This window comes from Gouania willdenowi, chromosome 21, assembly GCF_900634775.1.
Source record: "Gouania willdenowi chromosome 21, fGouWil2.1, whole genome shotgun sequence".
Taxonomy (NCBI): Eukaryota; Metazoa; Chordata; class Actinopteri; order Blenniiformes; family Gobiesocidae; genus Gouania; species Gouania willdenowi.
This window is the reverse complement of record NC_041064.1, coordinates 26,192,011-26,207,501: the sequence shown is the minus strand read 5'-3', so window position 1 is coordinate 26,207,501 and position 15,491 is coordinate 26,192,011. Positions and strand designations below refer to the sequence as shown.

At 37.3% G+C, this 15,491-nt stretch overlaps 1 protein-coding gene across 4 annotated transcripts in view; it reads right to left on the bottom strand.

The window, feature by feature from the left end:
- The window catches only part of ttf2 (transcription termination factor, RNA polymerase II), a 31,440-nt gene extending 16,355 nt beyond the window's left edge, over positions 1–15,085 (bottom strand). For 2 of the 4 annotated variants that reach the window (XM_028437006.1, XM_028437007.1), the window contains exons 1-8: positions 14,989–15,085; positions 14,656–14,761; positions 10,255–10,341; positions 10,089–10,158; positions 5,247–6,074; positions 4,472–4,592; positions 3,265–3,441; positions 2,028–2,185 (exon numbers count right to left, since the gene is read on the bottom strand). In XM_028437006.1, coding sequence (XP_028292807.1) covers positions 2,028–2,185; positions 3,265–3,441; positions 4,472–4,592; positions 5,247–6,074; positions 10,089–10,158; positions 10,255–10,341; positions 14,656–14,761; positions 14,989–15,016 — 1,575 coding nt within the window. In that variant the 5' untranslated portion in view covers positions 15,017–15,085. The remainder of the gene's footprint in view (positions 1–2,027; positions 2,186–3,264; positions 3,442–4,471; positions 4,593–5,246; positions 6,075–10,088; positions 10,159–10,254; positions 10,342–14,655; positions 14,762–14,988) is intronic. The other 2 variants (XM_028437008.1, XM_028437009.1) reach the window with 2 other exon arrangements.
- Positions 15,086–15,491: the final 406 nt, after the last annotated feature.

Genomic DNA, 15,491 nt, shown 5'->3' with positions numbered 1-15,491 from the left:
AACGTACATTAAAACGTTCACATAAAATGATCAAATGCAAAACAAAGTGCACGATTTCAAAGTGAAATGACTAAATGTACAAACTATAAACAAATCATCCATTAATTCACATTTAACAAGCAACAGTTTAAATATAAAGATGGAAACGGCAAAGAATGAGGATTTTAAATGAAGAATGTCCCCTCCTCATCTTTAACTAGTGTGCCATTGTCATTATGTTGTCCTTTTTTTAACCTGTGTGTCTGTGTGCAGTGGGCGGGGTTTGTGCAGGGTGGGTGTATTTTTAATTATGTTTACACTTTATTGTATGAAAGGCGCTTCTTTTTTTATAATTAGAATTTGATTGATTGATGTTTCTCTGCTTTTTTTAAGACCGTCTCTGTAGCCACAGTTTCTCATTTCTTTGAAACACTATTATGTAAATGGTGTCCTCTTCATTGACAGAAAAGGTAACTTGAAGATGGATCTTTGTTACTCCACGTACTGCAAAAGGTAAATGAGCTATCCTCTATTGAGACTGGAGGAACTCCATACAAGGGACCAGTCCCACATGTTTTTGTCAGCTTAGTGCATAGCGGCTCTGGCTGAGCAGAGTCAAAGGGGTAATAAAGTCAACTTATTAAATTTGACTGATATAAAAATTAGATATTCTTCCATTATCAACGAAAAAGAATTGGACCAATAATTATTGTGCGTCCTTTGTCCCTTCAAATTTTATTTACAGGTTACTTAGATAGGAATTCTTGCAAAGGCTTTTAACTCACTCAGTGCCATTGACGAGATAACTCGTCATTCGTGTTTTTTCACGGGAATTACTCGAAAACACCCTGGCGGAGGTCCCTCGTCAATATCTAAGCTGTGGGGTGATGTAGTGACTAACTGTGCCCTGAAAATGGCAGCAGTACACCTTTAGATGAGAGATTAGCCACTGATGCTACCCAGCAAAGGAGAAAAGAAGCAGGGACGGGTGAAATTATGGCGCTACAGAGTGATATTGTGATGTATCCAGCAGCTCACAGCTCCACATACTAACACAGAACATGTGTGGACCTGAGTGGATTATTGATAATGTTGCGATGGTGAGATAAAACCATCAACTAACCGGGCCAAACGGGTCATCGATGCGTGTCGGGGGGGGGTAACAAAATACTTACAGCCTGTGAGCCAGAAAGCAAAATAATAGGTGACATGTAGGAGTGGGCAGCGCGATCATCCGTGCTCAGCAGAGCTCAGAAGGAGAGGGGAAAGGCGTTTACGAGACAGAGAATGGCGCTACGTACGAGAGTTGACGTTCCCAGCAGAGCATGTGTGGAACTCATGGATAGTGTGGCGATGGTGAGATAAAACCATAAAAAAAAATGGGGAAAGCAGTGACCCTCTGTATGTCCGGGAGGAAGAGGAAGTTGCGTGTGTGTAGACTGACGGGAGAGAAACTTGGAGGAACGCCAAAATACAGTAAGAAATCCATTAAACTCTGAAGCAGATAGATAAATAATAATAGTTTTGCCATCAAAAACCTGGTCTCAGTGTTTTTTTTTTTGTTTTATATAAGGAAGCAATGTTTAGATGTTGGAGTTGTCACTAAAGCAAAAAGCTTTAAAGTCACTGACAGGGTTTTTTTTTTAAGAAAAAGACCGTTTTCTCAGCTTTTTGCTCTGAAACTGAAGATTTGTGTAAAACTTGCTCTATTCAACGGCTGATTACAAAAGAACAAAACGAGCCAGAAACAAATTCATAGTAGAAAATATTCCATGGGTCTCTAGAATCCGCCAAAATGCTCAAAAACGGCTGGCACTGACGGGGGGTAGAAAATCTCAAAATGGCTGGCACTGAATGAGTTAACATTGATGCTGCAGAAGTCAAACCCAACATATAATGAAAAAACAAATGAGGTGGATAGGACATTAATTTGAGGCAGAGCCTTTTCTGATAAGATAATTCTTTCCCGTCTGAAGCTGAGAAAGATTAGCAAAACTGTCAAGTGATTTGTGTTGAAGGTAATGAACTGGATCAGATTTGTTAGTTACCTTGATGGCTTTGGGATCTGGGACCTCAGTGTCAGTATTAGGGCAGGACTCCAGTGATTTGTGAAGGTGGTCGATGGCCTCACAAGTTGCATTTTTAACAGCCAGCATGCGGTCCTCCGTCATCCGTCCACCGTAAAAGGCCTGTGATTGTGGGTTTGCTAGAAACATGAAATAAGGATCAAGGCACGTATGCCAACACTAATATTGTTTTAATCAGAGGTGTGAAAACATTTTAGGCCACATAGAGTCCAGTTTGATGTTAAGTGGGCCAGACCAGAAAAATCCTGTAATTACAAGTAGTAATGTGTAATTACAACATTACTTTGCTTTATATTTACATTTATATGTACTTCTACATGCAAACAACAGTATGTAAATCACTTAGGTGTAATGGATTCAGTAACCAATACCTGGCTGGAACTAAACTATAGTATATTGCTGAGGATCAATGTTTTCTCTGTAACTTTAATTCAACACATATTCAGTTCCCATGTTGTGGGTCGAGACCCAAAAGGTCACTGGGAGTTTATTTGGGAATAATGTCCTATTCAAAATGTGCTCTCACCCTCTTTTCAGTATGTGCAACTAGTTTTTGTTTTTTAAATCCCAATCATATTCAGTAATTACCTACTGATAAAAGTATTCTCATGAACTTTTTATACTTCATACATCTGCTCAAGAAATTTAGTGAGTGTGCGGAAAAAAATTTGCATAACTAATGGAAGTTGTTGAACTGGGGTTTAATTAAAATTCAGCTCATTAAGCTGACAGTCATTCTGGTTTCATCAATAAATATTCTTAATTCCTGTAAATTCATTTGAAATTAGTTAAAATTTCAGTCAAGTATTAACTTGTTACCAATAATAGGCCCAGAAGCCATACTATTTGAAAGCCACCATGTTTTTTTTTAAATTAATCCCTCCATACCATGCATCAACCCATCTATGGCACTACTCATTTATTAACATAAACATAATATAATGTACTTTTAAATGTTGTCACTGGCTTGTTAAGTTGGAACCTGAAGTAAATATATAAATACGGTAAAAAAAGTATAGAAAAGTTTATAAACGCACAAACACAATATGATGAAAAATAATCTTTGATCTATGACCAGCTAAAGCAAATAATTTAAAATAATAATTTACATTGATAAAATGGAAAAGACGTGCATGAAAATTGAATCACCCTGTTAGGCCACAGCTGTTCAAAATGTTCACACGGACATTCTCCGTACCTCCATACATCTTAGTGTATCCCTGGCTGAGTTCCAGGGAGCTCCCACAGGCCGGATGCTGGGAAAAGTTTCCAGCTGGAGGAGCAGGAAGCAGGATGGTTCCACCATGACGAGCAAACGGGTTCACCTGATTGCTGCTGACTGGAGGATCACTGGCCTCACGTATACCAACAGTGTCTGAAAGAGATTAGTCAGCAGTGGAGCTAAAGCTGTGCATTTTTACAGTAATACAAATAAAGAAAGTTAAATTTATCCAGCAGTTTACATACATGTCATTGTTTCTGTATCAACAATGTTACTTCAGTGGTCTTCAGATACAGACAACTAATGGTTTGTTATTTTACAGCAATGGTGGCTCATAGAGCCTCACAATCGTTCTGGAAGTGAGCAGTTTACTATTGCAGCGTAATGAAAATAGAGCGGATATGACAGTTTGTGATGCACTTTTGAACAGTAAGACATTTAAATAATTATATTGGATAAAAACCAACACATTAAATATAATTAGAGCTACAATTAAAATTAAATATTGTTTTGTGTTATACAATGCATTTTTTAACATATGTATTTTTATATTATATTTATATAATTTATTATTATCAATAAATCCATAACTAATTTTTGTCCTTCAATTATGTTCTGTGTTAAACATTAAGAGTGTTAGTTTTCATTTTAAATATTATGTATGTATAGTGTTATGCAGGGTTGCATACAAATTGTAAACAGAAAGATTTAATTCAATGTATTTGTAATGGATTTAATGTTGGCCTTAACTACGTCAAAAAAGCAGTTAAACTAGCTGTTTACACTAATCATCACTACAAATTTATGTTAGAAAAAAGCTATTTATGGAACTACATAAATATATATTGTATATACACAAACATATGATGGTGTACTGTATAAATATTGTAAATCAATGCAATTATTAACGACAAATTACCAAATTTCCCAGTTATGTCAATGGATTTGAAATGCCCGCCAATAACTTCCGGAACAAATTGAGTCTACACGAATCACATGATGGTCAAGTATTTTGGACTTCCATTGTCGCTACTCTGTCTCTAAACGGCTCTGAAATTAAGTAATCAACAGTTTCCTGTTGTGGACGTTTACATATCATTAATGAAAACATTTCCTAAAAATGACCATTTTATCCAGTCTATTGTCTGTGGCTGATATTTATGAGGTTAGTGTGAATGTTTACCTGTCTGAGAGAGGGCAGAGAAGCTCAGAGACTTAAGAGCCTCCTCAAGCTCCTTCACCTGCGTCTTCAAGCGCTCGCCTTTATCTGGCAACACCGCTACGTTTACTACAGACAGGGTGGCCTGAAAGGACAGAGGAAAAGGCAAATATAAGCTGAACAACTGCAGTAGTGATGGAGCTGTGCAGCAAGGAAGGGAAAACACTATGTTGGGAAACAAATAAAATACCAGATCGGAAAAAAGAACTTCATCTGAATTTGAATAGATATTTATCTCTTAATGACAAACTGACATAACAATCAAAGAAACACAAATAAGGTATAGACACCCTCTGGGCTTTAACTTTGAGCATGGCAAACACATGATCAAATATGATATTAAAGGATATACAAACTGGTGAAACTAAACTACCAGTACATCTGTAGCCACAGGTCCTCAGGCTTCAACACAAATGTTTAGCAGTTTACAAATTTGTCAAATATTAGTAACGTTTTCTATTTAATTTGTTTTCAAACGGTTTTTAAAATATCTAAGGATCTCGCAGCAGGCCATAATTAATTTTTTTTAAGAAGGTATTTTCGTGAAACATTCAGTTTTGCGCTTAAAATATATAATTTTTTTATAGTTTGTAGGCAAAAGTATTTTTGGCTACAAACTATGTAAACTTCATTATGTAACTATCCTGACATGATGAAGTGTGGCTAACAAAGAAGATTATTAAAATGAAGAAAAAAAAACCCAACATTATAAGATCATGAACTATTAAAAAACAATCACCTTTTTCTGTTGGAGCTGACTTGTCAGCATAAGATGCAGATTTTTGGGATCCTGTCCTTGACCTTTGACCTCAGAGGCCAGCTGAAATCCTGGAAAGGCAGTCAGGGTCTTTTGGGTGCTGGACACGGCGGGCGGTTTACGAACAGCAGGGTGCACAGACAAGAGGATGACATCATCTTCATCTTTCTTGTCGTCTTGAGATTGCATCTGCTGTGATGAACTGTCCGATGTGGAGTTGCTGGTGTTTTCTGAGTCTCTGGGTGCAGATCTATTACATTCATTTTTTATGCCTGAGAGTTCTTCTTGTTTCAGAGCACAAGCTGCTCCTTCGTTTGATTGTTTGGGGGAGTGTTTTTCGGCCGAGGTCAAATTTGGTATTTCAGCACAGTCACTCTTAACATTAGATATCCAATTTTGTCCCTTTCCTCGCTCTTTGCTTTCCTTTTCAGTCTTATCCTGCAAATTACTTGCTAATAGTTCCACACTGTGGTTGTTCAAACTGCTCTCCTCATTTGAAACCCTCTTCTTCACCTTCATGCCAGGTGGAAGCTGTCTATTTTGGTAAGTATCTGATGAACTCAGCTTTCTTTCCACCGCTTGTATTTTCATTGAAGGATTCTCTAAATTTTCTTTCTGATGACTTTCTGCTTCTACAACTCCCTGACCCACCTTAGTGCTTTTCTCCTCATGCCCCCCATGTTGCATCTTTCCTGACTCTAATGCTTTGCTGTCTGTCTGCTTCGGGGCTTTAAAAGGGTTGCGGGACGGCAATGGAAAGGAGGTCTGCAGCTGTGTGCCAGAAAGGGGATTCCGCTGCTCTTTATCTGGCTGCAGGGATGGAAACACATGGAAAGAGTTTCAGGGTCAAAAACAGGGAAATTAGTCGTTGACCCAAAAGGCATTAATGATCGTTTTAAGGAGTATTACAAGCAACTCTATATGTCAAAAGCAAATGTGAATCTTTCAGACAGTTTGGAGGTCTAGCTCTTCCTAAGTTAAGCAAGACTGCGCAAGATTCCTTAAATTCAAACATCTCAACTCAGGAAAATTTGGATGCCACAAAATCTTTTCCTAATGGTAAGTTTGCAGGACCGGACAGTTTCACCATTGAACTATATAAAAAGTACTCTGAAAAGTTGGCTTTTGAGAATGTTTACACACTCATTTGAAACTTGTAAATTTCCTCGCACTTTGTAGGACTACCATGTTTCCTCCACTATTACTGGTCTGCCAATCTCAGGGCCCTTGCTTACTGGCAGGAAGGTTATAAAAAAGAAGTCTCAACAGGTACTCCTGCATGGGTCGCCATTGAAAAGTTTAGTGTTGAAAACAGTTCTCTTCCAGCTCTTCTTTTCTCATCACCTGGCCCTCCTGCAATATTGAAAATGAATAATCGTATAGTCCTGAATTGCCTGAAAATATGGAAGCAAATAAGGAACAGCAGCAAACTACCAAACACCTCTGTGCATGCCCCGGTGTCTCGTAACAATGCATTTCTTCCGTCCCTGTCGGATATTACATTTGAGACTTGGAGACTAAAAGGTTTAGTCACGCTGAAGGATTTGTATATTGAACAATTTGCCTCATTTACTCAGCTCCAGGACAAATTCTCTCTTCCCTCTTCTCACTTTTTCCAATATTTACAAATAAGAAACAACATCCGCCAATCAATGCTTAATTTTCAGATTCTTCCTACGGAAAAAAAGATTTACAGTCCTCTGCTGCGCCCGCCCGCCTGCCTTAAAAAAATGTATTTCAGGCTTTGTAAAAGTGTTCTCTAAACAAGTGAATTTTACCACTTTCCATTTGAGGGGGCCTGGGAGGAGGATCTGGGGATAAGTATTACAGATGACATTTGGGAGAAAAACCTTAGCAGACTCCGATCGTGCTCAGTTAATACCAGGCCAATACCGTCAGTTAATTTATTTTAAAGTACTACATAGACTTCATTATTCTAAATCTGAACTTCATAGGATTTTTTCCTTCTACTTCTCCTTTATGTGATCATTGTAAGTCTGCTGAGTGCTCCTTGGCACACCTTTTTTGGGCATGTCCACGGCGATATGATTTATGGTGTGAGATATTCAACTGGTTTTCTGAGTGTATGATTGTGTTTTCAAACCTGACCCAGAGATAGCATTGTTTGGGTATTCCTCATCTCTACAAAATCACAGTCTCTCTGTACAGCGTACAATAATGTATGGGATGATCATTGCCAAGAAAGCGATATTGAACCTTTGGAAATTGGACACTGTACCTCAGTTTAAAACCTGGCTTGCCGACCTCACCAATGTACTGCACATGGAAAGGATCCGATATGGCATGATGGGCTGTCCTGATAAATTTTACAACATCTGGCAACCTTTCTTGGACTAACTTGCCTGAGCCGATAACATTTCTGGACAGTGAGACATGTGTACCGCCTACCTTTTTTCTTTTAAATGCTTGTTGGGACATAAAGTACTAGCGATGCAGAGTTCTGTCATCTTGACTGTTAGCCCTTGTGTTTTTTTTTGTGTGTTTTGTTGGCTTCTTGTCTGTTGTATGTACTAAAACATTTGGAAAAATTGAAAAAAGATACTGTATTAAAAAAAAAGAAAAGAAAAAAGAAAGAGTTTCGGGGTCAAATCTAACTCTTAACCTGCTGTTCTTCAAATAAATTGCAACACTATTTGAATGATTGATTAATTAGATATATATCCTATTAAATCTCACTGAGTTTGCCCATACAGGGATTAATAAAGTCTTATCACTCAATTTAACAAAAAAGAACGTAGTGTTGTGTTCAAGACCGCACTATCCAAGACCAAGACTTGCCCGAGACCAGAATGCACCGAGACCAAGACAAGACCAAGACTTTCGGGAGCCGAGACCGAGTCAAGACCAAGACCGAGACGAGCCGAGACCAAGACCATAAACATTTTTTTTTCAATTTTAAAAAATATATAAATAAATAAAATTATGGCAAGGTTCGACAGTTAAATAACATCTCTCTTTAATTTTAGTTTATTTTAAATACATTTGACGGACAAAAAAGGTGCCTGCAAAAAATTTACTAAAATATTAAAACTACTACTGCTACTGATAAATTCACAATTATTCTACATATTTGAAAACAAGATTTTTATGTCAGCTGAATGTACAGCAAGTGTTTAAAAGCATTTCTGCCAAGAAATAATGATTCTTGATTCTGATTCTTTCAGTTGTTCAGGTCAACAGGTCACAGAGTTCACAAGATAATTTTTTAGTTTGAAAAAGCCTTTACACAGGCCATTTTTATTAATTCACTTAGTTGATATAGTTTAATTTGGTTGCTGTAATATAACTAGGATATTCAATTAACAAAGGTTTCCAACTGTAACTGTAAAAGTGAAACTTTCTGAAATAAAACTACAAACAAGTTGTCAGCAGTGTAAAAAACATAGATCTACAGGTAGATGTGAAACTAAATAAAACAAACAAACCCTGGAAAAGTCATGTAACAAATTAATCAATAGTTCTTGTTGAGAATTATTATTATTCTGGATACAGTGGAAACAGAAACTATAAAAAATAATTATATTGTGAACCTGTTTATATTGTAGGGAACATATTATATACATACATGTAATTGGAGTCTAAAGACACACAAAAAAACACCACTTTAAAAAGATAATAGACTAATATAAGACCTCTTCACAGTTATTTAAGTCATTCTGGGCTAGTGCAACTCTGCGGCGATGACGCACTGGTGACGACATAAACCAAGATGGCGGCGGCCCGGACTACAGCCGACATTATAAAGCCTTAAAAGACATGGATATAATGAAAAGAGTGGATGGACAGATGCATAAACATGCAGACTTTCACACGGACACACACAGACTTATTAAACACACACGGACCTCAGTACACATGGTAAACGGAACAGGCTTCACCGCTCGGCTGGCACTAGGACCCAGAAGCAGAGTAAGTGCGTCCCCTATCCAGCCTTCACAGGCTGTAATATCATCAGTTTATCATTTTACCAGTTATTAGAGCTACTGTCTTTACCAGGGAGATAATATTTATTCATGGTGATTGTTTTCTGGAGTTTTACTGGGATTTTTACCGGTGATTAGCTCATATCTCCCTTGCGCTCCGCGGTCCAAACTGACACCGTAGCCACACACACGTCACTCAGTCACATTAAGGAAGGTTGTGGTCATTATACGGGGTGGATTAAATAATGAATAAAGGATTGTTTTATCTCGTTCTTCTCCTTGTTATTATCACATTATAAAAATGTTTAAAAATAGCAGGAATGAGTGCTGGTCTCGAACGGTCTTGACGGAAAATCCCGAGTCCGGGCAGCCCGAGTCCAAGACAAGACCGAGTCAAAATGCTTCAGATTCCGAGACAAGACCAAGACCTTTAAAATTTGGTCTCGAGACCAAGACCGGTCTTGACCACCACAACACTACGAGTACGAACAAAAAATATTTAAGTTTGTATTATACTTCAAAATAGTATATATACATATTTGATTTGCAATTTGTTTATTACTAGTCTTCTTATTAATAATAATAATAATAATAATAATAATAATAATAAGTAATTATTTCTACCTTTTTTGTTTATTTTCATATTTTTCCAGTATGAAATGCTTTTGTGGCTGTACTAAAGCTAAAATTATTTATTGTGGGACAAATATTCTTTAAGACAACAAAAAACAAATACAAAACAAGATTTGTGAGAATTGAAAACAAAGGATAAATACTCAAATCATTTCATAGTAAAAAATAAAAAAAAAAAAATTTTTTTTAAAAAAATCCAAGAGCCAGGGCTTAACAAATAACAGAAAACTGATTGACAAAATCTCACCATACTCCAAGGCACGTTTCCACACCACCTTTGACCTGCTTTTTTACCCAAAACACAGCGGTAGAACAACCTGAACAAAGACAACAGGGTTTGATTCAGTTACTGCTGTGAGATCACAAATACTTTACCCAAATTCTGAATTCAAATATAAACTAATATTACAGACCTGTAGCCCTGCTTCTGCTGACTATAGCTCAGAGCCTGGAGCTCCACCACCGACTCCTCATGATGGAGGCAGTGGGACGGTGTCACACTGATGGGGGAATACAACAACAAAGGTCCTCAGTCATCCTGGGAGGGATTTCACAAAACCTAGAGTGTTGTAGCCTGGTTTAATTTGATAGTCCAGTTCAGTTAAACTGGAATATCTAGATACACTGTATATAAATATATACAGTATATACATAAAAAATATTTTAATTTTTACAAATATATTTTGCATTGCTAACAGTAACAAAGATGAATAATGAGAGACTAGATGGTCATTAAATACACAGAGGAATATTTCCCCCTATACTATACAGCCACAGTGAAGGGAGGGGCAGTGCAAGTATTGATTATTTATTTCAATAATACGAGAGGAGGGTATTTATAATGAACAATATCTCATTAATTACTTGTTTCAGGCAGTGTAGATGCATACAAAAAGTTAATTTGTTACAAATATGTTATTCCTTTATTGCGATGTATACCCACTGCATCATATATTTTCTTTGAACGCTGACAAGTGTAAAAAACACAGCCCAGTAACTACTCATAAGGAAGATCACTGTGTGATCATAAATGCTTCAGTCGTTTACTGTCATACATTTACTGAATAGCATCAACTTTAACTGGTTACATCTTATCTATAAAGCAAGGAACCTCTGTCGTCTGTGTGTGAAAGCTGCATAAACTCTACAGGAGTGACTGCACAAACGACTAAATGGGTCTAATATCCTAAAACAACACCACGTAAATAGTGACCAGCAGGTGTCCTCAGTGAGCAACGTTTCTAACTAAGGCAAGTAGTAGTAATAATAAAAAAATGCACGCATGTATGTGTGTGTGTGTGTGTGATTCAGAAATAAATTTGCATTAGGAATTGAGTGTTTACAAGGTCAGTTTAAAAAGGACTTAACTTTTATTCTAAATTAAAGAGGAATTAAAGCTCCCACGTAAACCATCCATGAAAAACCTACTTAACCTCCCACTTTTCTATAGCAACACATACTTCCTACAGGCACTGCACTAGTCTTTTGAGATGTTGAAAACACAAGAAAATTCTTTATTGGATCTATATTTTACTCGCTCTTTCTGCTAGTAACAAATTATGTCACATCCTCTATGTTTCAGCATTTCTTTCTTTTGGCTGTTTACTCAGAGTAAATGCTGCAGCACATGCGTCGTCACGTCTCTGAAGCACCGCCTCCTAACCAATCAGCTCTTTTGGACAGTAGTTTGCCCTCTCTTACAAGATCCTGGTTGGTGCATGGATTATGAGAGCAGCACTTAGGGGAGAGAAATAATATATATGATAGATGCAATCTTTTCCATTGTCTTATTTTTCAAAGAATAAAATGGTCTATTCCTTCATGGTGAAGTAAGCTGCTCTACAGTCTACACGGTTCCTCCAAGTTTACGACTGGACAGATGCTCCAAACACTACGTTCAGTTAGAACTGCATTGTAAAGTGGCAAAGTAGCAGCACCCTTGCTTGTAACATATACAGCAAACAAAAAGGGCTGTTCTAAGGGCCAATACTACAAACTTAGATAATTATATCCTAGATTTATCTCCATTAGCAGGGTTCACCTAACCAAACATTATCATTCAGACAGAAGCTGTAATACAAATCTTGATTACAACTTGCTAAATTAAGCGAGTTAATTTCAGCCTGACTAAGAGCGCACTCTTGTGACAGAGGTGGAGATTACCGCGTCAGACCAATCACAATCACAGAGAAACTGTAGAGCAACTTACTGTATGTCACAACTGAGGAATAATTCTTTAAAAATATGAAGAATTTAAATCCATAATTCAGACCAAAATCAACACTGTTACTGCAGTAAAAGCAGCACGTAATTAATGCAAGAATTGATGATTGTTATTGCTTAAATTAGTGAGATTATAAACGGAGAATAAACAGACACTCTGATCAGTTACACTTTCTCTTTTACCTCATCTGTGGCTCTGATGCTGCGTTCATACAGATCAGCCTAAATCATAAGGTGGAATATATTTATATTTTATATTATCTTACAGGACTGAGGCTCTCTGCGTGACCACAAAATATATGAATAAATGAATGAATGACTGAATAAATAAATCTGAAAGCGCCCGATGCACACAGGCTTTATCAGCTGACTTACTTTATCAGTCCATTAAATATAAATCTATATGTTTCCTATAGGATGTCATTGGTAAATGAAAGGATTGCATCATTGTCTAAATAGTCTCTCTCCTGTCACATTAAATCCACAGAGTGACGTGTTCACAGAATGATCCTCCTTTTATTTAGCAGGTCATTTTCTAAAAGAACTGATTGGTCAGGAGGCGGGGCTTTAGTACTAGCTCAGATCTTATTCAGAACAAAACCGAGAGAGTATTTCATCAGGGTTAAGTCCAGGTTTAACCTGATAGTCCGGCTCCGTTGAGCCGGGTTCTACCTGGAACGGTTTAATCAACTAGAAAACACCTTGGTTATCATAGTAAAAAAGTTTGTGGTGCAAACCTGCTCCCGACCAGGTTTAAGCAGCAGCCCTCTCATTAAACCACGTCATAATTTTGAAAGGAGTCATTTGGTTTGCTTAAAACACTCATTAAAGATTTAAAAAAGGAAAAAGAAGTAAAAAAAAACTTCTGTTAATACTGCTTTAATATGGTCTTTAAAAAGGAAATTAAACAGAATATCATGGTAAATGTTTTTTTTTTTTTTTTAGGATTTTTTTTGGCTCTAGTGGCCTTTATATGACAGTTGCTTGACAGGAAGGGGGTTAGAGAGAGCAGGGAATGACACGCAGGAGGGGGTCCCAGGCCGGGAATCGAACCTGGACCCGCTGCAGGTGAGGAGCTATAGCCTCAGTACATGGGGCGGGCGCTCAACCCACTGAGCTACACACCACCCCTATCATGCTAAATGTTTAAATATGATTTTAAATCGCTACAAAAGAAGATAAAATTGTTGCCTATTACGAGTTTAATGTGTACAGTACGTATTAGTTAGATTATCAGAGGCTCCATGTGTTTAAACCATCACTAATAATATGTCCATATAAGGATACGTGGGTATCCATTGCCACCGTTTACCGCATGGTATAAATTTGTCCATTCATTGAGGATCCAGAGATTAATAAAGAGAAAGCTCTGAATATACAGAGAAGGACAGGTTGTTCAGTCACAGGGCAGAGTGACGGTTCCCCAATGACTAAATTACACTATCGCTTTTCGGGATGTGCGCGCATTGCACGCACCTCCCGTGCATGCTGCACACCTGCACCTATAGCTTCTGCAGTGTTGGATGTGACATCCAGCGATGCTGAACTGCTCCCTCTGTCCATTTGAATTTAATGTTTAGTGCTGAGTTTAACATACTATTTGTCAAACACTCAAGTCTCATAAATTACATATTATTTAATTGTGAATTACAGATTGTCTTTTATTAAACACTGACAGGTGTTAAAAAAAACTCTCACATGATCGGTGTGTGATCACATGCTTCAGTTATTTTATATGATAAATTGACTAAATAACACCCTTTACTACTTTTAAAATGTGCAAACCACAGAAACTTCTTAAACGTGTCTGTCCTTTATTCTCACTGCTCAGAAACAGATTACATCACATCCTTTTGGTCTCAGCAATGGTTTCTATTGGCTGTTTAATTAGAGTAAAAGCTGCAGTGCATGCGCCCTCAATCTTGAATCATGACATCTGTGATCAATCTTGTGGTTCTTATGGAGACGTCACTTAAGCTAAACACTGTCAGCTGGCTTGGCTCAGCTGGGGAGCTCCAAACTGAGAAGAGTTTGATGAAATGAGAAAAGCCAGCATGGTCACGGACGGCTTGGGTAAACCAGATTTAAACCATGGGCCTGGCTCTATTAAGAACACTTTGATGAAATACCCCTCTGGTTCCAACCAGCTTAAGTGTTGTTCAGCCTAAGTTACCATGGTGATTTAGCTCCGTAAGGCGTTAGCCAGCTTCGTTGTCGAGCACACATTAAATCCCGGAAGTTAGCGCGATAAGAGGAAATCTAGCTTCATAGTATAGGCCCGAAATGATACATTATATACAGTTTATTGTGTATGTGTGTGTAGTACTAGGGTTGCTAAATAAGCAACCCTAGTACTAGAGTTATTTTAAAACATCAGTTAATCCCTTAAAATACCCTTTTACAGTATTTCTTGCAACATACAATTTAAATAAAAGATTATTGGATAGTTATGAATCGAATACCTATTACTATGTCTGAATGATGATACATCGATTATTTATCCCACATCTACTTTTAACGTGATGGACTTTCTGTTTACATATCTGCGTTCTGACTGACAGAAGACAAGCTATAAAACAATGTAAATATACCTGCTCTGCTGACTGAAACCACAACCGAGCTTGTCCACGCAGACGTAGAAACTCTTGTCTTTATTCGGTCCATCTTTGACACCCGTTTTTAACATGCAGATGCTGCCTGTGTTTGGAAACAAAAACAGAAACTAAACCACAAAATAACTCGTTTTCTCATTAAAATGCTGATGCATAGTTCATAGTGCAATACATTCACAATTAGGTACACAAAAACGTTCCTCAACAACACTGACTGAAAACACTGCTATATGACACTAAAGACTGAAAAATGATGTCGAGGGAAACCACATCGTACTTTATTAATGTTAACACAGTATTTATAGCTCTTACCGTGGGTATGACATATGACTTTTTCCATTGTCCCTGCGACGTTGAATCAGTCAGTTAGCTCGTGTTGGTGAAGTCACGCTATGTATTTGTATCGACCAATCACAGCGGTCAGAGAGTACATCCGGTCTCACGCTTTCAGTATAAAACAAATGTCAATTGTATGCCAGTTTAAGGGGTATTGCTTAATTTCATTGTCCGATTTGGCGAATGCAATAAACGCACTTATACAACATGAACTACTGCACGTAAAATTATACTTGGATAATTCTTTTGAGGATCACATTTAAAAATAGAAGCAACAAAATACAGAATATAAAATATTTTTAAAATCTGTAATTCTATAATCGTAATCTGTAATTCTAGAAGAAGAAAAAAAAAAACACTTAAAGGAGGCTATTGTTTTTTTGTTGTTAGTTAATGAACTCATTTTGTTAAATGGATTTTCATGGACATTGATGAAATAAAACCGTTCCAAAGCTCTGAAGGGTATTTTGACTTTGTAT